Source organism: Mustela erminea, chromosome 1 (assembly GCF_009829155.1).
Source record: "Mustela erminea isolate mMusErm1 chromosome 1, mMusErm1.Pri, whole genome shotgun sequence".
Taxonomy (NCBI): Eukaryota; Metazoa; Chordata; class Mammalia; order Carnivora; family Mustelidae; genus Mustela; species Mustela erminea.
In genome coordinates, this window is record NC_045614.1 from 180,019,829 (window position 1) to 180,047,772 (window position 27,944).

General features: G+C 37.0%; 2 protein-coding genes across 3 annotated transcripts in view; one reads left to right on the plus strand and one right to left on the minus strand.

The window, feature by feature from the left end:
* Positions 1 to 20,070, minus strand: part of ZNF654 (zinc finger protein 654) — a 79,544-nt gene extending 59,474 nt beyond the window's left edge. For both annotated transcript variants that reach the window (XM_032351958.1, XM_032351947.1), the window contains exon 1: positions 19,691 to 20,070. In XM_032351958.1, the coding sequence (XP_032207849.1) occupies positions 19,691 to 19,879 (189 nt within the window). In that variant the 5' untranslated portion in view covers positions 19,880 to 20,070. The remainder of the gene's footprint in view (positions 1 to 19,690) is intronic.
* A 57-nt stretch (positions 20,071 to 20,127) lies between these two features.
* On the plus strand, positions 20,128 to 27,011 carry CGGBP1 (CGG triplet repeat binding protein 1). The gene is given in 3 exon segments (XM_032351995.1): positions 20,128 to 20,383; positions 20,984 to 21,187; positions 23,370 to 27,011. Coding segments are annotated over 2 exon segments (720 nt in total). The 5' UTR covers positions 20,128 to 20,383; positions 20,984 to 20,990; the 3' UTR covers positions 23,893 to 27,011.
* Positions 27,012 to 27,944: the final 933 nt, after the last annotated feature.

A 27,944-nucleotide genomic window follows, 5' to 3' on the forward strand; every position in this document is an offset into this window, starting at 1 on the left:
AGGCCACCTGGGTGGCTCAGTTGGTTAAGCAGCTGCATTTGGCTCAGCTTATGATCCCAGAGTCCTGGGATGGAGCCCCAGGTTGGGCTCCCTGCTCAGGAGGGAGTCGGCTTTCTCTCCCTCTGCTCCTCCCCCTCAAGCTCATGTGTTCTCTCTCATTCTTGCTCACTCTCTCTCTCAAATAAATAAATAAAATCTTAGGGGAAAAAAAAAGTTTGAGGCAATGCAGGATTTGCAGTCTCAAGTTATCTCCCCCAAGACATTTATCAAATAAAAATAAAAAGACACTAACTTAAGAGAGTGCAGAAACCCCCCCAGACACAAAGTTAACCAAATCATCAAAATAAATATCACCAGTAAGTAATATAACTTATCATTATCATCAGTCTCTTCAGATGGCATACCAAGAAAGAAACAATGGCATTTTTGTGGTACTTTTGCCAAAAATGCCTAAACTTATCCCAATCATAAAAAACCATCAGACAAACCCAAACTGAGGGATGTTTTACAAAAAAACTAATCAGTATTCTTCAAATGTGTCAAGGTCATGAAAGATAAAAAACTGAAGAACTGTTACACACTGGAAGAGACTAAGGGTAAGTAACAACTAAATACAATATGAGATCCAGAAATAACATCCTGGAACAGAAAAATCATCAGTGGAAAAACTGTTAAAATTTCTAATAAGGTCTATAATTTAGTGATTATTACACCACTAGTTTTGGTTTTTTTTTTTTTTTTCTTTTTTAAGATTTTATTTATTTGTCAGAGAAAGCAAGCAAGCAGGGAGAACGAATGGCAGGCAGAGGGAGAAGCAGGTTCCTTGCTGAGCAAGGAATCTGATGTGGGACTCAGTTCCAGGACCCTGGGATCATGACCCAAGCTGAAGGCAGACAGAAACTTAACTGAATGAACCACTCCGGTGTCCCTCATTTTAAATATTTTAGACAAACTTTGATCCCTGTCAATTTTTCATTTGATTCCAAACTCGCTAGGAAGAATAATATATTAAATGCTTCCCTCATAAACATTATAACTGGCAAATAAACAAGTGAACCCCAAAATATATGCACAAGCAAACACATATGAACATCAAATCAGAATGTAGGATGCCAGTGGTATACACAGATTATGTTTGCACATAATAATGACTTAACTGTCTTGGGCTAAGCAGAGCTCTGCATCTGACTTCAATTCAGCATGGCCTAGCAAGTATGGCTGAGGCAGTGATTTTATGATTGCATTTTTTTTAAATGCCCTTTAGTTATACAGGGGTTTTATACATTAACAGGTTGAAAATTTTTTGTTCTGTCTGTCTGGTTTCTCAAACAACTACAAGCCAGAGGATTAAACTGAGAAGCTGGTTAAATTCCATACGCACCTTACAACACTAGTATGTAAATGTCTAGCCTTTAAATTGTTAGTCCTGTGGAATATTACTGATCCATAAAAAAGAATGCAATTTTGCTATATGCAATGAGGTGGATGGAGCTAGAGTAATAAACCAAGCAAAATAAGTCAGTCAGAGAAAGACAAAAACTGTATAATTTCACTCGTATATGGAATTAAGAAACAAAAAAGATGCACAAAGGGCAAAAAGAGAAAGGAAAAAAAAATCAAGAAAGAGACTCTTAATTATAAAGAGCAAAATAATGGTTACCAAAAAGGAGAGGGTTGGAAGGATGGGGTAAATAGGTAATGGAGATTAAAGCATGCCCTTGCTGTGATGAGCACCAGGTCAGTTATAGAACCATCAAATCACATATACTGTACATCCAGAACTAATATAACATGGTATGTTAAAAAAAAATTTCTTAATTTGATAAAAACTGAAAAATAAATAGTCCTAGATCAGCTGAACTAACTCTGTCCCTCTCCTTCTTAATTTTGTTCTCAAACAGCAGCTCTTAGATTCATGTACCTTGTCCAAAGGCTTCTAAACTCAGTGTCACAGTATGGTTTCAAGTAACTTCTGAAATTGATAAGTACATAAATCTAATTAAGGATTCAGATATGAAGATTTTATCTGAGTTCAACAAAGACGACCGTAGATTTTATCAAGTGAACAGATGAAGAAGAGTCAGATTCCTTATTATATAGTACATAAATCATTTTCTTAGACTGGGACAGAAGAAAAATTCAATGGATTATAAATTCAAAGGCCAAAAGAGAAACTTAAAAGGTCCATGCATCAAACACTAACTTTAGGTACCAGGTTTGCCTACTCTCAAGAACTAAACATGCTTAAAAATAATACAGTTAAAACAACAGTGGTGGAGTTAAAAAAAAAAAAGGAGGTAGATTATGTTGATAAAGATGAAAGAGAGGTACTACCTTAATAAGTTCACACTTAGAAAAGGCTAGACAGGGGCACCTGCATGGTTCAGTCAGTTAAGCAGTCTGACTCTTGAGTTCGGCTCAGGTCATGATCTCAAAGTCATGAGATGGAGTCCTGCTTCAGGCACTGTGCTCAGCGGAGAGTCTGCTTGAAATTCTCTCCCTCCCCTTGTCCCTCTGCTCCTTCCCTTTCTCCCTCTCTCACTTTCTCAAATAAATAAATCTTAAAAAAAAAAAAAAAAAAAAAGACAACTAGATAGACAGGAAAAAAGGAAAAGGAAATACATATATACCAGAACTATGTGCTCTTAAAGGCAGAATTAAACAGAAAAGGATATTTTAGTTGTTCCTCATTAGAGAGGAAGGGTGACTAGTTCCAAAGGTATGTAACAGAGAAATGGAAAGTAACTTTGGATGGAAATCTAAGTGAACCAGACTAGAAATTCAACTATGGCAAGATGTTCTTTTAAAGAAATAGAAAGTCCATAACAAGAGCAAGTGAAAAAACACACCTTGAAGGCCATTATATAAGGTAACATAAAATTTGCACAGATCTGAAGGTAAAACAAAACAAAACAAACAAACAAAAAAACCTGGAAAATTACCTTAAAATACCAGAAGCATCATGGACATTTCAAATTACTAGTTATTATGGAGGGTAATATATGGTATGGCATGGTGCCACAATGGAAAGGGCCCAAGGGACTCAAAGTTAGGCATCAGAGAGTGAATAAGGAAAAGCAACACTGAAGAAAAACAGGAAGTCAGTCCTAGGTCTGAGGTTGCGCTGATAAAATTTTCTTTAAGTGAGGGAGATGAAGAGTGGGCAAAATTTGTTCAATAATGAATGTTTTTTAATGAACTCAGAATTCCTTGACTTTCATCTATGATGTCGTGGGAGATCTTAAAAGAGGTAATTGTAGAACATTCAAACCTGAGCCCAAATGCAAAGAGAAAGGAAAAGGTAGACGAGAGAAGCCAACTAAAGGCTAAAATGTAAGCAAAACCAAAAACCAGGTATGTTTATCTGAAAGAGTGTAACTTACTGTTGCTGAAAGGAAATGTGACAAAAAGGAATGTTTATACTGTCAATGAAACAGAACAAATGATGCAAGGCCCAGAACAGCTAAAAGCAGGGTAAAGAAAAGGTCTAGAGGAGCAAATGGCAAAAGAGATTGTTTTCACCTGGCTCTTTCAAGCACAGACATCAGAAACATCAAAAGCAGCTGCATTTCTGGTACCTGTTTATGGTTATTACCCAATTAATAAAAATGTGGGGCACATCAGGAGTGCTTTTATAAAGGTTCTAGCTCAATAGGTCTGAGAATTTCGGGGAAGATGGCAACAGCCAAGGTAGCCCAGGACTAAAAATGTCTTGGCACAAGCCTGGGAACAAAGAAATCCAGAGATAAGGACAGAACACTTGGGCTTTGGAAATTGTAGGGCTGGAGTCCTGTGGAGATTGTGCCTTGAACTTTACACACTGTAAGTGATACACTATTTACAAAAGATAGTATAGAAGCTGTGCCACTAAACAGAATGCACACTTATTACAGCACAGGAATACCAGGACTACACAAAAGAAATGGAAATTAGAAGTTTTTAATATATGAAAAAAAATTTAAAGGAGGAAACATCAAACATACTCTAGTGCCCCGGGCCGCCTTCCACAGAAATTGCAAACTTTGCAAGGCAGAAATTCAAATACACTTTCAAGGAAGCAGAAATGTTCAGATTAAGTGTTCCCACTGCACCCCCCCCCAAAATATGATAAACATAAAATGGCACATTCAAACACTTGGTGAATTTTCCCAGTAAAACTTAGACAGAAGTTCTAGGTGCTGGCAGTTGGCATAACTCACTGGCACCCTAGTAAGGTTGAAACCAAAATTGATTTGATATCCTGTTTTCTGTGCACCCATCATTCCTGTGATTATCACTGAAGTCTACTGGCAAAAGTAAAGCATGTCAGGGCCCCTGGGTGGCTCAGTGGGTTAACCCTCTGCCTTTGGCTCAGGTCATGATCTGAGTCCTGGGATCCAGCCCCACATGGGCTCTCCACTCAGCAGGGAGCCTGCTCCCCACCCCCACACACACACACCTGCCTCTCTGCCTACTTGTGATCTCTCTGTCAAATAAAAAAATAAAATCTTAAAAAAACAAAAACTAATGCAAGTCAACTGGACTATGTACTAAGTTGAAGGAATTACTGTTTTAAATTTAATGGATATTGGACTGAGTAGAGGAATACATTTTGCCCTACTGACCTTCTGGATTCTTTAAAAAAATTAAGACACAAAAGAAACCGGGAGTTAAATAAGCCTCTTTTAGGGAAGTGAAAAAAGCTACTCCCAATCAGAGAAAAACCACCCAAACTACAGCTCTTGAAAAATCCCCACCTCTGACTGTAGGGGCACATGAAATACCACTGGCTCTGATTAAGCAATATTCTGAAAGGAACAAATTTGGGATCTTACCCTCTTCAGATTCTTGGTAAACCGGATAATGGGAGACAATTCATTTGATCAAATTTGATACATTATTAGTTGACATTTGGTCCCCTGTCCCCAAATTAAAACCTGGAAAGAAATTTTAAACTTAAAAATGACTACAAGTAAGTTAACTCTCAAACACAGCCGGCTCCTCTATTAAAAAGCCTTTACTCCAAATACTAACGTATTACTAAAAAGAGAAAAGAAATTTTGAGTTCTGTATTTCAATAAACTTTATCATCGGTTACCTGAAAATGCCTTGTTCTTAAATGAGAATGCATATCCTTGACATTAAAAAAAAATATCTGTTTTGGCTAGTGACTAACAATTCTGTTCCTTAACTCTTCAGACCCAGTAGTCAGACTGTACTGATCATTTAGATCCCTTAATTGGTCCTTGTACCATTTACTATTAATATTACCACCATATTCCTAGAGACTTCAAACTAGAAACCCAATGCAAGTTCATAAAATTCTTTGTTCCTGTCTCCACATTTAACCAGATGCTAAACACTTTATTTCCATATTTCCTGAAATTGTTCTTGTCTCTCCATTTTCACTGCCACGTCAGGCCCTCAATCACTCCTTTTCTGAAATACTCCAAAAGCTTCCTTTTGTCTAGGCTTTCATTCATTACTTCATCAAGTTTATTTTAAAACAGTATTTTATGAGTAATAATGGTACCATTGTGCCCTTAAACCTAAAATTCAAATTCCTAAGCCAAGATCTAGACCAACCCATTTTTTCTTTAATCTTAATATGGACCAATACTTTTCTGAATATATGTTTTAGTCCAGTGGTTCTCAAACTTTAGTATGCATCAGAATCATGGGAGGTTTGTGAAAAAACAGACTGCTGGGCCCCAGCCCAAGTTTCAAGATTCTCTAGGTCTGGGGTGGGGCCAAGAATGTGCATTACTAATAGTCTTCACACTCTACTGCAGGTCTAGGGAACACACTTTCAAGAACCACAGGCCTACACAATTAACTACCCCCATTCATAAATACATCAATATCATCTACTTTTTAACAAATTATATCCTCTACTTATACTTTCCTCCTCCTCATACCACTTCCTTTTTCATGTCTACATTTTAATACTAACAATTTTTTAAGACTCAATTCAAATGTTACCTCGTCCACTAAAACTTTCCCAAATTAGGACTAATAGAAATAGTCTTTCCAGCTGAACTTGGAGAGGACTTAATATACATTGTGTTAGTGGGACTAGCCACCATTTCGCTGTTTTAGGTTTATTTATATTTACTCATTCATTTATTCTAAACTTACTGAGTACTTACTGTGTACCAAGTACTCTCATGCTTTCATTTTTAGAAGAAGGAAAACTGGTACACAAATATACATTAGATGGTGTTAAGTACCTTGGAAAACAAAACTCTAGGTAAACGGAAAAGAGAATGCTAGAGATAGGATGCTACCTTATACTTTCAGTGGGGTGTTCAAGGAAGGCTTCCATCTCTTATAAAAGGATATTTGAGGAGGGGCCTAGAGCAAACCATAGAGAAATCCGAACGAAAAGTGTTTCTGACAGACAAAACAAAAGCCAATCGCCAAGGCCAAGGGCAGGGGCATATGTATTCAAGTTAAAGGAAGGACAAAAATGCTAGTGCAGTTGAAGGTAATTAGTTGAGGCAAAGAGTATTATGAGACTAGTCAAAGAGATAGACAAGAGCCGATCATGAAGCACTATAGTCCACTATAAGAATTTTGGCTTTTTGAGACAGAAAAGCATGGAAGGTTTAGAAGAGATCTCACGTATCTTTAAAGGAATCACTTTGGTTGTATGGAAAATAAACAAAAAAACTGGAAGCAGGAGATAAAATAATCCAGAGAAAAGATAACTGTGGTTTAGATCCAGGTCATAACAGTGTGTCAGATAGGTCTTTTCTCCCTTATCAGATGTTTCAGTTCCTTAAAGGCAAAAGTTGTGACTTTTTTCCTTCTTAAATCCCCTATAACTATTAAAATGAAGCTTTTCACATAGTTTACAGACAATTTTTTTAAGAATACTTTCTATAACACTTCAATGGTACTTTATTTATCTAGATCTATGCCTAAAATAATTAAGGATAATTCTACTGGTATTAAGAAAAAGTAAGTTACATACTATCTGAAAGACACATATGCAGCATTTTAAAAGCACCTATTAATTTATGAGTACTTAATACTTGAAAGTAAATTCAAAGTATAAAAAGAGAAAACATGGGGCACCTGGGTGGCTCAGTGTTTATAAAGCCTCTGCCTTTGGCTCAGATCATGATCCCAAGGTCTTGGGATCAAGCCCCACATCGGGCTCTCTGCTAAGCAGGGAGCCTGCTTCCCCCCTTCTCTCTGCCTGCCTCTCTCTCTGCCTGCCTCTCTCTCTGCCTACTTGTGATCTCTGTCAAATAAATAAAAATAAAAATAAATAAATTTAAAAAAAATTCTGAATCAAAGACGACAGACCAAAAGACCACATATCTGATAATCCCGTTCGTATGAAATGTCCAGAAAAGACAAAATTTAGAAAAACAGAAAGCAGATCAGTGACCTACAGTGAAACTGCAGATCAGTTGTAAACAAAGTATAGGGACTTTATGGGAGTGATAAAAGAGAAAAAAAGAATCTCAAGAGTTTAAGAACAGAATGACTTCTGCTAATAGAGAAAATTAAGAAACTATAAATACAGTAATTTTTTTCATAAAAATCAAGAAAAGTTAAGGAGCAGCATAGTTAGAGCTAAGTGCCAAGAAGCAAAAATTGCATATCCACTCTAAGTATACAAGCATGAGATGACACAGGAAATCAAAATAATAAAAGGATAAATGAATTTTAAGATCCTCATAACTCAGTTCTACTTACTTTTTTACAACTTTCTCCTTTCTAGAAGAGTTTGGATTATGTATGAAAACAAAATCATCCACATACATATATACTGTCCACATATAACCACTACATCATGGTGTATTTCCCTTTTCAAGCTGTGTGACTTGGGGTTAGTTGCTTAATCTCTCTGAGTCTCACCTGCACTATTCATAAAATGAAGATTAAAAATAGTATCTATCTCACAGGGTTGTTGCAAAGAATAAATGAGAATCTAGGACATGGGCTGACATACTTTTTCTTAAAGAGCCAAAAAGCAGCTTATGGACCATACATGCTCTATCCCAACTACTCAACCCTGCTGTTGTATCGTGAAAGCAGTCATAGGAAATGTAAAAATGAATGTGCAATACTGCTTATGTCACAATGGCTTACAGCAAAGGTTCATAACTTTTTGATGTTTTGGGATTGTTGTTGAGATGTGTTGTGTTTTTTTAGCAAGTTTTGAAATTCTTAAAGAGAATATGACAAAAACAAAAAACAGACCAAAAATATCTTCAGTCTTATTCAACAAGGAAATGGCAAATACAGCTTTTTGCAAACAATTTCAGAGAGTTCACAGACCTTCTGAAGTATATGAATGGTCCTATATTATATCATCAAAAAATCCTATTTCTAGGGGCGCCTGGGTGGCTCAGTGGGTTAAGCCTCTGCCTTCAGCTCAGGTCATAATCTCAGGGTCCTGGGATGGAGCCCCACATCCGGCTTTCTGCTCAGCATGGAGCCTGCTTTCCTCTCTCTCTCTCTCTCTCTGCCTGCTGCTCTGTCTACTTATGATCTCTCTCTCTGTGTCAAATAAATAAAATCTTAAAAAAAAAAAAATCCTATTTCTAATGAAATGGCTCAATTATCTTCACCACACCTGCCTTCTCTAAAATCTACATATGAGCACAGTGAGACCGCACCAGCCTACATTCAAGCTATATAATCCTGTTACAAATTTTCTACCTAAATTTTTTTGTATTATTATATTTTCCTAGGTCATTATATAGTCATCGAACACATCATTTTTTAAGGCTAAATAATAGTTTATGGGGGCTGAAAAGTTTTCAACTATTTTAGATGTTCTGGCTGCTTTTGTATTTTCAATTTATTCCTTTCATTAATTACAATTAATGTTATGATAAATAGTCTTATATCCAAATTTATATTTCCTCAAAAGTTAATGCTTAAGGAACAATACTAAGCCAACAGGTAAAAATAATTTTTAATGTTTGTAATATATTTTGATGAATAGTGGTCCAGAAAGGTTGTGGTGATATTTACTCCCACAGCTGAAAATGAGCTGTCCATTTCACTAAACCCTCATAAACATGAAATATAAATTTTAGACTTAACTTTTTACCTGAGAGACCTTTAGGCAAGAGTTTTCAAAACATGGTAAAAGGAAAGATAATTAAGCTCTAAAATGCATACCCACTGTATCCTAGATTAGTAAGAATTCCACATCTACACAAGGTTATAGCTAAGTAATATGTACAGACTTTAATCATTGAAGATAAGTATCTGAAACACATTCCATACTCTCCTGCCTTCAAAACACAATAACATAATTTGCAATGACGCAGAACTAGAGGATAGATGGAACAGATGGATGGAGCTAGAGGGTATTATGCTGAGGGAAGTCAGTCAATCAGAGAAGGCCAATTATCATATGATCTCCCTGATATGAGGAATTTGAGAAGAAACATTGGGGGCTTGGGGGGTACGGAAGGAAAAAATGAAACAAGATGGGATCAGGAGGGAGACAAACTGTAAGAGATTCTTAATCTCACAAAACAAACTGAGGGGTGGGGGGTTAAAGAGAGGGTGGTTAAGTTATGGGCATTGGGGAGGTTATGTACTATGGTGAGTGCTGTGAAGTGTGTAAGCCTGACAATTCACAGACCTGTACCCCTGGGGCCAATAATACACTATATGTTAGTAAAAAAAATGTTGTATTAGTTGTTACACAAATAAAATGCCCTATTATCCAAATAGAAAAACAACAACAACATGATAACATAAAGTAAGTCAGAACTCTTGCATTTTAAAAATAAATACTATAGTGAGCCACTGCTTCTGAGAGAAGTATATCCCATTTAGGTGGGTTTAGAAAAACAAAAGAAATAAAAGGGTTGAGAATCACTTCTTAACTGGAATTTCTGATAGCTTAAGTTTGATTTTTTTTTCTCTTTTACATTTATGAACATCTTTAGTTTCTGCTGCCTTGACTTTTTAATCACTATTTCTACTCAGTCCACAACTGCTTTATTAAATACATATACAGAGATGTTACGATACCAAATGCATATTCCTAGGTACAGTATAATGTAAGTGTATACTGAAATGGCTAAAAACATACAGGCTTTGGACAGTCAGGCTGGCCAGATTCCACTCTGACAATCACATACTATCTACAGTGCTTTAATCAAGCCATTAACTCTCTTGGTCTTAAGTTTCCTGATCTGTAAAATGGGAACAGGGACACACAACCTATAGGGTAATGGATTAGGTGATAAGACAAATGAAAGGATTCTTATGATGATGTGAGGTAATAAAATGCCTACATCATGAAATGAAGTGAGACGAATGACAAGGGCAATGTGACTTTTTGACAATATGTCAAAAGGAGGATCATCTGCTTCTGGACCTCAGGTAACTGAAAACACAAAAAATGAAACCATGGATAAAGGGGCTACTATACTGACATAACTGCTTCTCTACCTTCTCTCTTTCCTCATTTGACTTCTCTGTACCATTTTTTACCCCAAATGAAGCCAGAAAATGAGCCTGTGTCCTTCTTTCTCCAAGTTAATTAACTGATCAATTACAACACAACCTCAAATGAATATAACTAATCATGTAACTAGTCATGCCTTCACCTATGCAGATAAGCACTGCTGAACAAAAGTGTGGACTAGTGGTACTCCACATTAATAATCAGCAAATTCAAATGGTTCTGTAGGTCAATTCAACCTACCTCTCTAAGAAGCTACCATTTTAGACCTCCATTTGCCTTAAACCTCCAACCAGCACCATGTACATTCAACAGATACACTTTTCCTGCTACCCCAAAGCTCCTACATAAAGCAAACCCTCCATTTGTACTTAATCTTCCTTCCCTTTTTGGAATCTTATTTTATAGATTATCCCTTCTTTCTTTTGTAGATTTACCTCATCCTCAAACTACTCCACTCTGACTTCTCCTATCACTGTGTCAAAACAGCTCTGCTTAAAATCACCAAAGACCTCTCTGTGTTAATTCAATGGTTGGATCTCAACAGCTTTCAATGTCAAGTACCATTCACTCCATCCTGAAACATTCTCTTCCATTGACTTCTCTGACACCATAGTTACTTGGTATTCTCCAATCTCTTTAACTAATCCTTCTCAGATTTCATTTGAAGACTCAATCTTTTCTAACAGGAAATTTAACTGTGGAGTTGCTGAAGGTTCATTTCTAAGTCCTCCCTCTTTTGCCATTCCGTATTGTCTCCCCATGTTAGCTCATTCATCCACATGGCTTCAAATACCATCCATCCACATAGCTAGGATGACCAGATCTCACTTCAGCACTCTGGATTCTATAAATTCAGCTATCTCTAAGATCCCTCTTGGCTAAGGCAAAGGCATCTTAAATTCAGTATGTTCAACTAAACCAACAACTCCCAGCAGACCTCAACTTGCCCAAGAATCCAAAAATAGGCAAGCGTCTTATTAAGCCCTATTTTATTGTATTATAAACCTATTCTTTGAAGAACTAATCGAAGTTATAATTGTACACAAAAACAATGCCTGTTTGCTTACTTCTACAGACCTAGTGCCTTATATAACTGACAAGCTTCAACTATAATATCAATGACTTTTTTTCCTACTGCCTAGATGTAAAGCCTTTCAGCTATTTTCATACTCACTTCTGCTTTGAAGAGTTGAGTGTACCCAGTGTTTGATACAGTGTTTGGTGCAGGGTACTAGACTTTAGGATAGTATGTGACAAATTATACAGACAGAACTCCTCTCACGTTGAGTTTGTCAGCAGTATTCCACCACGGCTCTAACCAGGTGACATTGATTGGGTCTCATACTAGGAATAGACCCATGGTGAACAGAATATACTGCTGAAATAATGAACTGACCTGTCAGAGAAATAGGGAGCTAAGAAATCAATGTGATATATATTATATGAAGGCTAAAGTTTACCTATCTAGTATTAGATTTATTGGAAATTACAAAACTTAAAAATACTCTCTAATTTAGATGAGGTACTACTATAACTACAATGTAACCAGAATTAATATTTCGTTAAGTAAACTAGTTTAGATTTTAAATGTTTTACTATTCTTACCACTGCATATTAATGCACTTAAAATAGTATACCAATTAACCATAGTTTACTGATCTTATTTATGTTTTCAAATAACTTACCAGACATTGATTTTACCATAGCTTTCTTAAATTTATTAAAGTTCTCTTTTTGTTTGTGATCATTAAGGTATAGTTTAGTACTTTTTGGCAGAAAAATCAAGATTCAGTGCCAACAATAATAGTACAACTGGTGCCTCACTTGTGTTTGGCAGAACTGCAAATGATGGTATCATTAAAATACTTAAAAGCAAAGAACTTCATTTAAAAATATTTTCTCCTACCATTTTATCTACAAAGTTAAAACTGAGATTAACTTTTTTTAAGCCAGTATGATGGGTGGTTATTAGAAAGCAATATGGACATATTTTTAATGCAAGATTGTGTAAAAAGAAGTTATTTAAATTTAGTTTCATTGGTTAACCTAAAATGATCTTTGTAAGTTCACATAACCGATTCATTTTTTTTTAAAGTTACATACTCTTAGTAAACAAGGAGTTCACATTTTATCATACTCAAGTAATCTGGCATTTACAGCATTTATTCACAGAAAATAAGACAGGAAGGTAGGAAGAGTAAAAAATAAAGTGTTTTTTATACTTTTATTTTTCCTCTGATTATAAAGATAGTTGGTTTAATCAAGAAAATATAAAAAAATTAATAAGTATAAATAAAATAATCAAATTCAGCTATAAATTTATCATGAAGAAGTTATCCATTTATTAACAATTTGGTATATTTCTTTTCAGTCTTTTTTATTTTCAAAAATGGAATTACCCTTTCCTATGCCTTTTCAGTAGATACTACAGCATGAACAGTTTCCCATTTGAATAAATATTTAAAAATATGTCTCTCAGGAGAACATAGGATTCCACTACATGTAACAATTCCCCTAACTTTGGTCATTAAAGTTATTGTCAAGGATTTGCTATCATAAATAATGTCATAAGGAACAATAAGTACCATTCAATTCTGAAAGTCAATTTAAAACACATTAAACAAAAACAGCACCAAAGCATTTAGCTCCCCAAATATAGCCATCAAGATTTAGGATTCACTTTGCTTTGTTTTTCCTAATTATAATAAATTAATGTGTTTCCATGGAATTCACCTTTTATGAACACTGCAAATGTCCCAAATGTGTCAAATTTTGAAAACCATTTTTTAAAGGCTAAAGTTTTAATTTGCAATTTAGTAATATAAATTATTTTGCCAAAAAGAACGCAGAAAGTAAATCTGTGTGATGAAACTATTTCTAGCTCTGAATATTCACTACAAAGTACAACAGGAAGTAGGATACTCCTTTTCAAAAGTAAGTTAATCACTTTGAATTAGTTTCAGTTCTTTCCCTTTTCATCATCTTTCATGTCTATTATTCTTTATTGAGCTGAAAAATGAATTTGAGATTTCTAGTTAAATATGGCAGATTGAACACACATTTATTTCTGCTCCCACTTGAAAAATCCACTGAAATAATAGTAAAAATATTTTTGTTTCAAAAGACCTAAACCCACAAGGAGGAAAACAATGAAGAGAATAGATGACAACATTCAGATAGCTATTATTTAGAAAGGAGGGAGGGAATTCAGGAACAAGTTAATTTGTACTGAAGAACACCAGAAAATCTCAGGAATTTGAAACACCATGTATCTTCAAAAGTGGAGGTGAGAGTGAAAAACAGTATGTTCAAAGTCCCCCCTAGATCCCTTCCCCTACCAAATCAATGGAAACTCGGGATTCTCTGAAGAGGCTGAACTCTAAGAGGCTCGGGAAATGGGCAGAGGAGGAAGGGGTTAGAGGGAAGGGAAGCAATAAAGAGGAAAGTCGGGAGCGGTAGTAAAATCAAAGTGTACTAACTGAAGAGTGAGTCTGTAAGGTACTCCCTACCCTCACCATCAACTAGACTAACTGATCATATCCCTAACGAGTAAAAAAATTATAAACATGGAGGTAAAAATCCTAAGAGCTAAAATAGTTGTAAGTAACTGCCTCCAGGGAATATGTGGATTAAGAATGGGACAGAGTAGGACTTCAGCTTTTTATGATAAGCTGCAGGGGGGGGGGGGGGCACGGACACAAGACACAACTGGTAGCCTAATATCCTAATATCCTTGTTTTCTTCTCCCTTACTAGCAGAATCACAGACATGTGTTTATCAGGAAAAATAATATGAAAAAATATTAAAAAGTCCTAACTTTTTTTTTTCAAATGGGGATAGCTAACAAGGTAGAAACTGAAGTCACTGAGTAGGATTTAGGCAATGTACGTCTTACCCAGACACACCCTGTTCCTACTACTTAGAACTCAGATGTGATGGCTGGAACTCCAGCAATTATCTAGAGTCACGAGGCAAACTTGAGATAAGACAACAATGACTGATAAGGAAAAGCAAATGATGGCACTATGATGATAAAGCCACCATATCATTTCCATACTATCCATTCAAGACTTTTCACATAAAAAATAAATGTATACACCTGTTTAAGCTCTTTAAGTCAGGTTTCTATTAGAAGCAAAATTCAATTCCTGATATTTAAGACCTTTTAAAATAAATACATATAAAACATTTATAAAAATTCAAAATAAAAAATAATCCCAATTAATATCATGAATTGTTAATAATGTATTCTTATACCCTAAGAAACTACTCAACTATAAATACTATGTAAATTCTATATTAAGACTAAAAAATAAAGACCATATTTTCCAAAAACAATTAAATTTTTTAATTTCTCTAGGGGCGCCTGGCTGGTTCAGTTGGAAGAGCACACAACCCTTGATCTCAGGGTCATGAGTTTAAGCCCCACGTTGTGAGTAGAGATTACTTAAATAAATAAAACTTTAAAAAAAAAAAAAAGCTTAAATTTTAATTTCTCTAAAGAGACATTAGCATGTATTTTTAAAAATGTATTTTTGCCATTTGTATCAGTATTACAGACATAAAGTATCCACTGAGTTTCAAAGTAAGGTTATAGTGGGGTTTCTCAACATTGGCACTACTGGTATTTTGGGTCGGGTAATTCTTCGTTGTTGGAGCTGCCCTGTGCATGTTCAACAGCCTCCCTGGCCCCTACCCACATTATGCCAAGAGCAACCACCAATGAAGACAAAAATAACTCCAGACTTAAAGAAGGTCCCCTGAAGAAACAAAATCTGAGAAAATGTAGTTGTTTCTGCACATCATTTAGTATTTCACCAGAGTCTTCTAGTTAAATAACAGAATTTTAGAAATGTAACATTCCTAAATTTTCTCTAAATTTTATTGTGGGATACAAACTATAAATGATCTAAAGATTAGATTATCTCTCCTGTCCCTCTTAAACCTTCAGAGGATTTTGCACTACAGAAATATTAATAGCTTCTACCTATTTAATCTTATCTACATGCCACACAGAGTACTGAGCACTTCAGGTTCATTCTCTCCTTTTCTACTCATGACATCCTCATGGGATGGCTAGTAACCCTATTGTAGTAAAAAAACAATTTAAAATCTATTTTAGGGGCGCCTGGGTGGCTCAGTGGGTTAAGCCGCTGCCTTCGGCTTAGGTCATGATCTCAGGGTCCTGGGATCGAGTCCCGCATCAGGCTCTCTGCTCAGCAGGGAGCCTGCTTCCTCCTCTCTCTCTCTCTGCCTGCCTCTCTGCCTACTTGTGATCGCTCTCTGTCAAATAAATAAATAAAATCTTAAAAAATAAATAAATAAATAAATAAATAAATAAAATAAAATCTATTTTAGGAGCGCCTGGGTGGCTCAGTGCGTTAAAGCCTCTGCCTTCAGCTCAGGTCATGATCCCAGGGTCCTGCTGGGATCGAGCCCCCGCATCAAGCTCTCAACTAGGCGGGGAGACTGCTTCCTCCTCTCTCTCTGCCTGCCTCTCTGCCTACTTGTGATCTTTGTCTGTCAAATAAATAAATAAAATCTTTAAAAAAAAATCTATTTTAACCAACATATCAAAGTATTTCCAGAAATATTTCTTTATTACTCACTATATTCTTTCTGGCATTAAACTAAGAACAAAGTACCTTAACTTGCTAGTATATAAATTTATGATGAAAACAATTCAATATACCTACAACAAGGTAAGTTGAATTATTACAACCATCATATATTAGAGAAATAATTCACAGTACCAAAGAAGTCAGAGAAATGATAATTACCTATTTCTTCAAATATTTTTTATACTGTGGCATAATGAAAGAGAACTTATAAAAATTTCATCCATGCTCCATGAGTACTTTCAGTAACTACTTTTCCCCTTTACACAACTTGCCCCCAAAAATTCATTTTATAATTATTTGAAAAATTTTTAGATGATTTACTTACTTGACAGAGAGTAGAAGCAGGAGGAGCCCCAAGGGGAGCAGCAGTGGGAGAGGGAGAAGCTGAGAAGGGAGCCCCATGTGGGGCTCAATCCCAGTACCCTGGGATCATGACCTGAACTGAAGGCAGAGACAACATATTGAGCCACCCACGCGTCCCCTGAGGATTTATTTGTAATTTCAGTTTGCACTTCAGTAGAAATTGAGGCTGGGTTCAAATCCTGGCTTGCCCACTTACTGGAACTTAAGACAAGCTAACTTGTTTAGGCCTCAATTTCTATTTTGTAACTTGCATAATAAGACCAATATGAAGGATTTAATAGTTAGTGGGCCCTCGATATAAATTGTATTTCCCCCTCCTTCCCTCCTTAAAGCAAATGAAGTATCAGTTAAGGGCCAATTCTATTTAAGCATTTGTTCAGAGTCTACAGATAAGAGCCCAGGGAGATGTGACAAAAAGTTAGTCCAGCATTAGACCATGTAACTATTTGGAAACTAGCACTTTCAGTATCTCAAATTCATCATCTCAAAATTAGCTGAAATCTCAAGGGCTATTCCCTTAGTTTAAAATTTTATAATTACTGGTATTGCTTCTCAAATAGAAAAGTATATCATTAAAGTACTGAGTGTAGGCATAATTTATCACATATATTACCTACTGTCTTCTGTTTTACTTCTCCTTGTGGTAAAAGACACAAGAAGCTCTCTTTTTAAGTGCTCCTTCCTCTCTCCCTTCACCCACACAACTAACTGCCAAGACATTTTGATTCATATTTCTCTCTGAAAGGAAGATAAATTGGAGCCTTTCTTCTCAACACCACAAGGCTCTGTGTATAATTCATGTATTTAGTTAACTGTCACCCACCCAAGTATATATTATCCATTTCATAGATTACCCATGATTAAGTAATTTACTAATGAATATATGTTACTTAATACTATTCTTAGTAAACATTAGGAAACCAAATGCTTAAAAAGAAACAATCTTTGGGAATTAGTTATATGATCCACTGCTTCTCTTACTGGCAAATAAAACAGAACTACTACACTAGGATCATATTAATCAACAGATAAAATTCAACTTAATACAGATAATCCTTTATTCCATCTTAAAGTCTTGATACAAAAAAATATTTCACAAGGCTAACCTGCAAGGTAGAACTAGGGCAGGAACCCTAAGAACAGATCTACTGGTAATCTGAAGTACTATAAAATATGTAATGAGGTTTCAGGTAAAAGTCGGTAACATCAAAGTATTCAATATAACTTAACTCATAACTTAGCAATATAAAATAAAAGTTTGTTAAGTATTTCCTGTTTAGTTTATTTTCTTGGATATTTAGGAGGTACTGGAGAGTTTTATAGAACCATCAACTTCATTTGTTCTTAAAATAATTTACTGTCATTGTTCAGATGCTGTATTTCACAGGCTAAATTTACTAATTTGTTCTTAAAACTGATTTTAAGATACAGAAGAGTAGTTAAAAGTTTTACAAAAATGTCTCGCCCTCAAAATTTCAAATTCTACAGAAATTAACAGTTATCTGATCAAGTAAATTAACAAAGCTAAATGTAACCAAAACCAAGTTGCTCATTAATGATATAAAAGCAAAACAGAAAAAAATGAAAAGACCTTCTGCCATTGAATATATTAAAAAAATCAAATGTAACCTAATTTTCAGAAATTTTAAATACCATAGATACAAAGTCTACCTGTAACATGGTTTCTACATATAAAATACACAGTTAGACAATAAGTACTGTAAAGACACTGATCTCTAAATCCAGTGAAAGCCAATACAAAAAAAAAAAAAAAATTTTTCAAGAAAAATAGAGAACAATGCCAAAGAAAATCGACACACTTTATACCAAGACAATTTCCACCTTCAAACCAACTTATCTATGGATGTGGGAGGAGGGAGTAAAAAAAAAAAATTTTTTTTATTTAAGCTAAAATGTTAAAAACTTACCTGAAAATGTCAACTCTGTCCTTTTTCTTTCAATGCTTGTAAAGGCATAAAATCAAATTTCAGCAAACACAATAACCACTTCTTGTTAACTTTATTCCTACTTGTTACCACAATGAAATGAAGCTAAATTCAATTAATATGTAAAAGATTCAAATCCTTTACATATTCCCTCATTTAATTACTCTCCCTATTTGGAAGAAGAGGAAACTAAGGCACAAAATGATTAAGTAACTTGCAGGTTACTCAGGTTACCGGGTAACAAAACTAGGAAGTGGTGGAGCCATGATTTGAACCCTATACCTCCAAGATAACAAATTAAAAAAGGAATGGAGTGTTCAAGGAGTGTTAAAAAAAATTACAAAACAGTTTGCAAAACAAGAGTGTTGTGAACGAGAACGAAAATTTTAAACTATATATACATGTAGATGTGAATGTAAATTACACAAATTTTACCCCTAGACAAGTACTTTGTTGCTCTAATATTTGATGACGGTCAAACACTCCTAACTACATCAAATCGTAGTGGCAGATTCCCAAGTAAATAATTTACCGTCACCGTCCGGACACTGTATTTTACAAGCTACATAAAATACATTGTAATTTAAAACATGGAAGGGGGTGGTGAGGTAAGCCGAGCAATAGTTTAAGGAAAACTACTTTCTCTACCAGTCGTTTATTAGAAAAGGGAGTACGTAGGTCGGGGAACCAGGGTAAGACAAGGTAAGATGACAATCACACAGCCTTAACCCCACCTCCCAAAAAAGTAACAGTGGGTCAGCACCTACACGGACTGGCGAACTGGCCCACTGGGATCTCGTGAGGGGATGACAGGAGACCCTGGCAGAGGGGGAGGGGTGGCGATGACAGGAGAGGGGGCGGTAGAGAGATGGCATGCCACCCATCTCCGAAAAAGGGGAGAATACGGGGGGCAAGGGGCGGAGAAGGGAAGGCAGGAAATGTTGCCAGAGATTCCAAATGAGGTGAGAAGGAACAGGGTAGGAAACCCTAGAAGGCGGGACCCTCGGGCAGAGAGGGGGGTCTGTTCGGAGCAGAGGAGGCATGTCAGTACACAGCCTTCCTGCCAGCTGACCCTCCTTCCCTCTAGTCCCTCTACCCCTGACAAACTCTCACTTTCTCAGCAACCCTAAACCCGCGGGTCATCCCAGTCCCGCTCCCTGCCCCCCACCCCAAGCCGGATAGGTGGAGAAGGGAGCTTCACTCTCTCTCCTTGTTGGTCTGGGGGAGCGAACACCGGACACAGCCCTGATTCGAGAACAAGAAGGGCAGGAGACGCAAGGAGGCCCAGGACCCGGGTGACAAGTCCGGGCGGCCGACGGGAGCCTCACCTGACAGAAGCGTCGGCAGTAATCCCGACTGCTGATCCCAAAGCCGCCGACACCGCAGCTGCCGCCGCCAGCGCCACCTCTACCGTCGCCCGCAGCTCTAAACCCAACAGGGCCTGGCGGGGACTCCACAATGGCCACGAGCTCTTCTCCGAGGCGTTCGGCCTCTTGATCGCTCTCTTCCTCCGCCATGAGGCTCTCGCCGCCCAGCGCGTACCAGCCCCTACGCCGCCGCCGCTGTAGCTGCCTCGGCTAACCTCCTCCTCCTCTAGTTCCCTCCCCCTTCCCTCCTCCCCAGCCGGACAGGGGCCTCTCGGCTGGCTCTACTTCCGGCTCCGCCCACCCACGCCCCCAGTTTTCATTGGAGAAGTCTAGCCGCCAATCATACACATGCCCACCCTTCCACTCCCATTGGCCAAATCAGCCGTCGGTTTGATAGACTCGCGGTCTGTTGGTCAATGCTGCTCGGCGGTTGCTGGGGACCGCCTACGAGCTTTGCCGTAGGCGGCGCAAGAGGACGGGGCGCGGCGGGGGACACGGCGGCCGCCGCGGGGCTCGATCGGGCAACGGCGACGACGGCGGCGGCGGCGACGGGTCTTCCTCCTCCCTCACCCCCTTGCTCCTTTTTTTCTTCCTCCTCCTTTCCTTTTCGGCCGGGTCTCGTCCACTTCCCCTAACGGCGGCCCCGATCCTACGGTACCGAGGAGCTAGGGAGGCCGAGGGTGGGCCCGGCCGTTGGTGCGGGCTTTGGGCCCGGGGCCTTCCGTCCTGAAGCGGGAGCCGGGGGCGGGGCCGGGGCGCCGTTGTCGGCGGGAGGAAGAGGGAGGAGACGGGAAGCCTGACAGCAGACGCCTCCGCCAGGCGCCTGCCGCCGCCTCCCCTGAGACTGCCGCCAACTCTGCTGTCGAGTTCTCAGGCCCACGGCCGGCAGCTGGGTCTCGGCCCTGCCCAGCTAGCGGGGCAGGGGTTGTGGGGCGCCAGCGTGCTGAGCTGGGCGCGGGAGGAGGGAGTCTAGACGCCGGGAACGTCCCGCGCCCCGCCTTTCCCTCCCCCTCCCGAACCCTGGGGCCTGGGGCGCGCGAGAGGTGCAAAGCGGGGCGGACAACCGAGAAAGGACTGGGTTGAGTGTTGAGGTAAACGTCGGAACCCGGATTTGTTGTGTGGAGTTAACCTAAAGGGAGCGGTTTTAAAGACACCTCCGTGGTGGCTGTGTCGTTCTTACTCGTCTTTTTATCTACCCTTCGTTCCCTCCCCCTCCCCCATTTTTTCTTTCCATTTGTTTTTCATGTTTTACAGTAAAGGCATGACTTCCCGGCACCGCAGGGAAAATAGGGTGCAAGCCCAGAAACTATTTCCCCATCACCACTTGTTGAAAAACTGATTTGAAGGCATCTCCGGGTGTGAACAAACTAAAGTGCCAGGATTTCAAGCGTCTTTGGGTTTGCGCTGGAGACCCTTCACTACTGAGTATCAAGACGAAGAAAACTGGAAACTGATCGGGTAAACACTTAAAACTTGAAAACTTCCGAGGTGTATTTCGATCTAGTAAATAATTTGCTGCTTCGTTTTTGGTGACTAATTCCTGCTCTTAACTTTTTAACTTCCTCGTTTAAAATATTTTGACCTTCTGTTGAAAACACTTTTGTTACTCCTGTCTCCGTAAAGTCGAGCATCCTCTACTGGGTGGATATATTCGCCTCTGCAGTAACACAGATTTTTGGAAGTTGCAGGACCTTGGAATGTATAGGCCTTTCACATTAGCACAAATGATTGAGCATTTTATGCTTCAGAGAATAATGAACATGTTTATTGTTTTAAAGTTTGAAATCTAAATATTTAAAGAGAGACGACTTTCACATCGAAAGATTTAGGTATTCCTGGGCACAGATATTTAATGTTTCTTGTAACTAGCTTAGAACAAAATAATCATAATTTTGACTGATACTGCTATAGGAGTAAAAAATTCGTACCATTGAGTGAAAGTACAAGCATGTGTAGTGTTAATTCATTGCTGACAATTTGGGGGGCAGGAATCATACCTGTCTTGTCTGCTGTTGAAAACCTATAGCTTGGGCGCCTGGGTGGCTCAGTGGGTTAAGCCGCTGCCTTCGCTCAGGTCATGCTCTCAGAGTCCTGGGATCGAGTCCCGCATTGGGCTCTCTGCTTGGCAGGGAGCCTGCTTCCTCCTCTCTCTCTCTCTGCCTGCCTCTCTACCTACTTGTGCTCTCTCTCTCTGTCAAATAAATAAATAAAATATTCCAAAAAAAGGAAAACCTATAGCCTAATACAGTATTTGGCACATGAGAGTCAAGCACTGAACAATTTGTTAATGAAAAGAAAATACAATTGAAATGTATTTAAACTTTATCATACTTTGCAGAATTTCTGTGAAACATTAAGTCTGTCTCTGAGTTTACGTCCACAGGTGTCTTAACACATTGGCAGTTTAGAGTTCTTTTGAGAGAGATTTCCTATAACCCAATTATGAATTCTCTAGTTTGGGTTGAAAGAATACTCCATTATTGCTGATTACACTTTTAAAGCATTGTTGTTGAGAATGTACTTGGGAATTTTTCTCTAACATATTTATAGAGAACAGCATTCCATCTTGAATTGTATCAAATTCATTTTAATTTCATATACAGAGGCTAATGTGAGAGCTTAGCCCAAAGGCATAGCTCCAGAGAACAAATGGTTGTCACTGACAACATTTGTTGAGTATCTCAAGTTTTCAGTGTTCATAATGTAAGGTCATGATTTTGGCAAAGATCATAGAAATTTGTTATTAGGGTAAATTAAGAAATTATTAAGCTGCTTCTGAGTTAAATACTTGGAAAAATAGTAAACATAATCATTTACTTTTTCCATCAACAAATTGTGATTGAGCGCCTATCATATATACTGGGCACTATGTTAACTTCTTAGATTTGTTCTAATTTACTAGTTAATAAAATGCAATAAATAATTAACAAATGTATTAGCCTTTGATGAAAAAAAGGGAAAAGTTAGAAAAAGTACTTTGCATATGTTGATTACATGCTTGGGAAAACTCAGTGAAGGCATATATACATAAAAAAATGACTGACTTTGAACTTTATGCCTTGGCTTTAACATTTAATGTGATTGTTGCTGCTTTTTAATTGCAGTTGGTCTGTGTTCTTTTTCAGTTTTTGCTTTTTTTCTTCTCAGAACAAATCTTCATATAGAATTAGGCCAGTTTAGTGGCCCACCTGTTTGAACTAACTTTGTACCCAGTTGCCTATAATTGTGTTCCTAAAATCAGTTGCCCTAGAACTGTGAAGGTAAAATCTTTTAAATTTCAATACACATCTAAATTGAAGAGAATAATATAATACCCTAAATATTGACATCAGATTAGGTTTTCCTAAAAGAGAGTGACATTGGAGTTAGTTGGAATTCATTTTTCATAGTTCTAATTTATTTGAATTAAATCAAATTCAAGGAATGGACCTAGTTGTTACTAGTAACTAGTTACAGGTACTAATAACGAGTACCTTACATATTTCAAGTTAGTTAAGACTTAATGGACAAAATTTGAATTAAGTTTTCTGATGTCTTTAAATCTTGAAATGTTTATACCTGTTTGGTTTTTTTTTTTTTTAATTACTTCCCAAATGAACTATTGTTCTAACACTTACTTTTGTTTCTCTTGTCTTGAAAGAACCTTATTCAGAGTCAGAATGGAAAGATTTGTAGTGACAGCACCACCTGCCCGAAACCGTTCTAAGACTGCTTTGTATGTGACTCCCCTGGATCGAGTCACTGAGTTTGGAGGTGAGCTGCACGAAGATGGAGGAAAACTCTTCTGCACTTCTTGCAATGTGGTTCTGAATCATGTTCGCAAGTCTGCCATTAGTGACCACCTTAAGTCAAAGACTCACACCAAGAGGAAGGCAGAATTTGAAGAGCAGAATGTAAGAAAGAAGCAGAGGCCCCTAACTGCATCCCTTCAGTGCAACAGTACTGCGCAAACAGAGAAAGTCAGTGTTATCCAGGACTTTGTGAAAATGTGCCTGGAAGCCAACATCCCACTTGAGAAGGCTGATCACCCAGCAGTCCGTGCTTTCCTGTCTCGCCACGTAAAGAATGGAGGCTCCATACCTAAGTCAGACCAGCTGAGGAGAGCATATCTGCCTGATGGATATGAGAATGAGAATCAACTCCTCAACTCACAAGATTGTTGACAAGGAGGTTACCACCATTGTGATCAAGATAAATGTGGAGTATTAAAGTTATGTGTTGATTGTGTGGTTCATTTTTATATTTATTTCATTTAAAATCATGTGATGCAGAATAGTTTTGCAATGTGTATATAGTTGCAGGCAAAAAAAAAAGACAAAAAAAAACAAAAAACAAAAAAAAAAAAAAAAGAAAAAAAAAACTCACTGCAAAACTTGTTAATTTTAGTCACCAATGGTGTAAAGCAAAACTTAGGGTTTAGAGTGTGCTAGGATACCTGAAACCTGATGGTTATCTTTAAAATTGATGGTTTTTCTCCTGAAATGTTTGTGCATGGAAGAACTGCCCTGCTTTTTTACCCTGTTGCCATATATGATTATTCCTTGTGAGATTACTTAATTACTTGGATTGAACACTAGCCTAGGAAATTGAAGCTGCTGCCAGGCAACACCACTCACAGTAACTTAAAGGAATTATTTCTGATTAGAGGATCCTCTTCAAAAAGGAAGGGATGGTGGGAAACTGTTCTTATATCTTCAGAGCCCTTGAAGAAATGACTGTCTTTATTTCAAACTATGCGTGTATATGATGTAGTTACCTATCTATCCTTCAGTTCCTCACTGTCTTTTTTCACCCTTTTTAAGGGTTATTGTATTTAGTAGCAGCTTCAAGTGACCAAAAGACTAAAATCTTTCTTTCAATGTCGGTGCCAAAAGCCCTGGGCAATTTTGCAGTGACATGATTTTAGTCTCTTACTATAAACAAATTTTGAACCATAACTTTTTTCAAGCATCCTCTTGAATTTGCAAGCTTTTTTTTTTTTTTTTAATGTCTTGGTGTTAAAAGATTTCAAGATTGGCATTTTAATTTAAACATTTTATGATTGAGTTTCCTGTTTTTACAGAAAACATCAGATAATAAGGAAATTACTTTCTATACATTAATTTTTTCATATGATTTATAAGGCTTTAGGTAAATAGACTAGAAATAAGTTTACTTATTTTCACTTTTATGTGCTTTGCCTCTGGTGGTACAAGGTTTTTAAACATGGATGGTAAACAATTGTCCAGAAAGACTGGCAAGATTTTTGTAGTGGAGATCTGGCAGTATCCTGCATAACTGTTTGGGTGAGGAAATAATCAGTTCTGTTAAAGGTCAACCATGTTCAGGAAATGATCTCTGTGTGAACCTCACTGTCCTGTAAGGTCATCAAAGTAGCTTAGCCCAGTTATGTACTCTCCCATTGGAGACCCAAATTCTATTTTTAAAAACTAAACAGCTGAAGACTTGGACTAGAGCTTTAAAAAAGAATCTTAAATTCCTTGAAAACATTCAAGTTTAAAATACTTATAAAATATATTTCTATTACAAAGCAGTGACATGAATGCCCTATGTGACTTGGAATTTTCTTTGAGGTCATTTTACCACAAATCTTCATTTTAAAAAAAGCCAAAGTGAGTAAAAAGGTTATATTTTTTAGAAACAGCTTCCCATGTCTGTTTCTTTTACAGACTTTTAAGTTCCTAATTCAGGCTGTTAAAATGCCCATCTGATTTTTAGATTTTTATATGGGTTTTGTTGTTTTTATTTTAAAATAAGCCTGCCACCAAAAAAAAAAAATTGCTTGTCAAAATTCGAACTACGAGTTTTTCCTCATGTTTAGTTATGTAAAGTAGCACAATAAATGCCTGGAGTAGTGCTGTCAATGCTAAAGCACATACATGAGACCAGCAGCAAAACATAACCAAAATGTACTGTGCTTTTACTTTCCCTAGTAAAGAATTTGCAGGCAACCATGTTTAATTTGAATTATCTAAGATGGTAGAAGATGTAAGAAGAAGCTAGGAAAATAATTGAGTTTTATAGCATTTTTCAGAATACAAAAATAAGGTTAGATATACAATCATTCTAATTTTTCAAAATCCCATGTGATTCAGACTGTTCCCTATTTCAATATTCATTTGCACTAACAACAAACACCCAGTGGCAGACCAGTTTTGAGTAGTCCTAACCAGTAAACTGGATGACGTTGCACAAGAAAAGCCAATAATTCATATTTGAGTTTCTAGTAGTTATTACTGATTTGATGATCATTTAGGTCCCATATGTCTTAATGTATTTCTCCAGGCTCCTAACTATTCCCACATACACTTGATCTAGGGGCATAATCCAACCTCCTGTTAGGATTATATCATGTCCTTAGAAGCATTTCCATCCTGTTGTGGAGGTTTAATATGTTTGTTTACTGATTATGAAACTTTTTGTTCCCTGAAACTGGTTAACTTTGTCTCATAGTTAAATAGATAAGGCAGAATGATTGTTTTAGCCTGCTCAAACTGGTACAAATCCGTGAAACCATGGTTGGCATATGTTGGATAACAAATGAAAATGTCTAAGGCGTATGCTGCTGTGGAGTTGTAGTGGACGTGTGTACAGAAACTTTCAATCTTAACTATATAGTGTTAGTGTGATGCTATACTATTGGAAAAATAGCAATTTTTTCTATTTTATAAGTTGTATGCATAAACATAAGGTTTGTAATGTTTCATTTATAAACTGCCTTCAACACATGCTTACCTGTTAATAGTGTTTTCTTGAAGTATGGTAGTATGTCTTCCAGAATTTCACTATATGCTTACAGTAAATAGTTAACTAGCTTGTTGAAATGTTAAATTCCTTGTTTTTGTTTTGTTTTGTTTAATAATGTGGGGCATATAGCAAGCCTGAAGGACATTGTAATCATTTCTTACAGGGTGAAAATTTAGAAAGATTGTGTATGAGAACCTAAATAGTTATTTTATTCATTATCATCTTTAAGACTTTTTTTTTTTTTTTAAACAAATGCTACTTCCAGTTAATGCATTTGGCCCTACTGAATTTTGGGGGACCAGAAAACTTCAAAGAAAAAGCTCTGCATCTTACAATTGTAACCAATGAGTATCGGCTTGGGATTGTTCTGAAGTATTCATTGCTTAAAAACTATTGTAACAGTTGGCAAGATCTCCAAGCAGAAAGTTCCATGTTAAAACTTTTGCCTGAAAGAATTTGTATGTGAATGTTAATGGAAAACACATTTAAACAAAATAAAATTTAAAGTGGCCCAAAACGAAAGCCACAAACATTTCGTCATTTGGTGCTTAGTCTTTGTGAGGGCTCTCTGTGGTTTGACTTGCCCTAACTGCCTTTAAATGAGTACCGATCACCTTAAAACATATTCATTAAATAGAAGATCCATCCTCTAATTTCATTGAAAATCTTAAATTGCTTTAGTTTCTGGTCAGCACTGATTAACTTGTGAATAGCGAAGTAGCTGCCCTAAACCATTTATCTCAATCCATACTATCCTAGACTTGGAAGGTAAATAGAACTCTTACCTAGTGGTATTCTACTTGTATCCAGAACACTGTGTTGATTAAAATTTACTATGTTTATTTTTGTATTCCCATGCTTACCTTTTTTTTTTTTTTTTGCTCACGCATGTATCCTTAGTATAAATGTGTCACTTTTAAAGTTTTGTCTCTGTGACTTTCAGAAATAAATTTCAAAAAAATTGTTCAAAGTTTTTGAAAGTACATTTTGTGAGTCAGTAACATTTGTATTTTTTAAATTACATAATCTCTGCACCCAACGTGGGGCTCAAACTCATGACCCCAAGATCAGGAGTCCCATGCTTTACCAACTGAGCCAGCCAAACGTCCTGTATTTTATTTTTTAAAGTAACATATATTTCATAGTTCCAAAATACCAATATTGAATTTCACTAATTGAGTTTCATTTTTCAACTATATATATCACTATAGGATTCTTAGACCTTATGGACAATGTAAAAGCATATATTTTGTCAAATCAGATACTCATTATGGCTACAAATAGCTCTTTTCCTTAAAAACCACATAGGTGATACAGTTAAATTGACCTAATAAATGCTTTTAGTTGGAAACATTTTAATTTTCTACTTCTAGAAATATTTATGAAAGACCAGGGCCTAATTTGTACTTAATATGTTTTATTGGGTTTTTCAAAGATTTGCGATACACTTATTCACTACTGGGGGTGA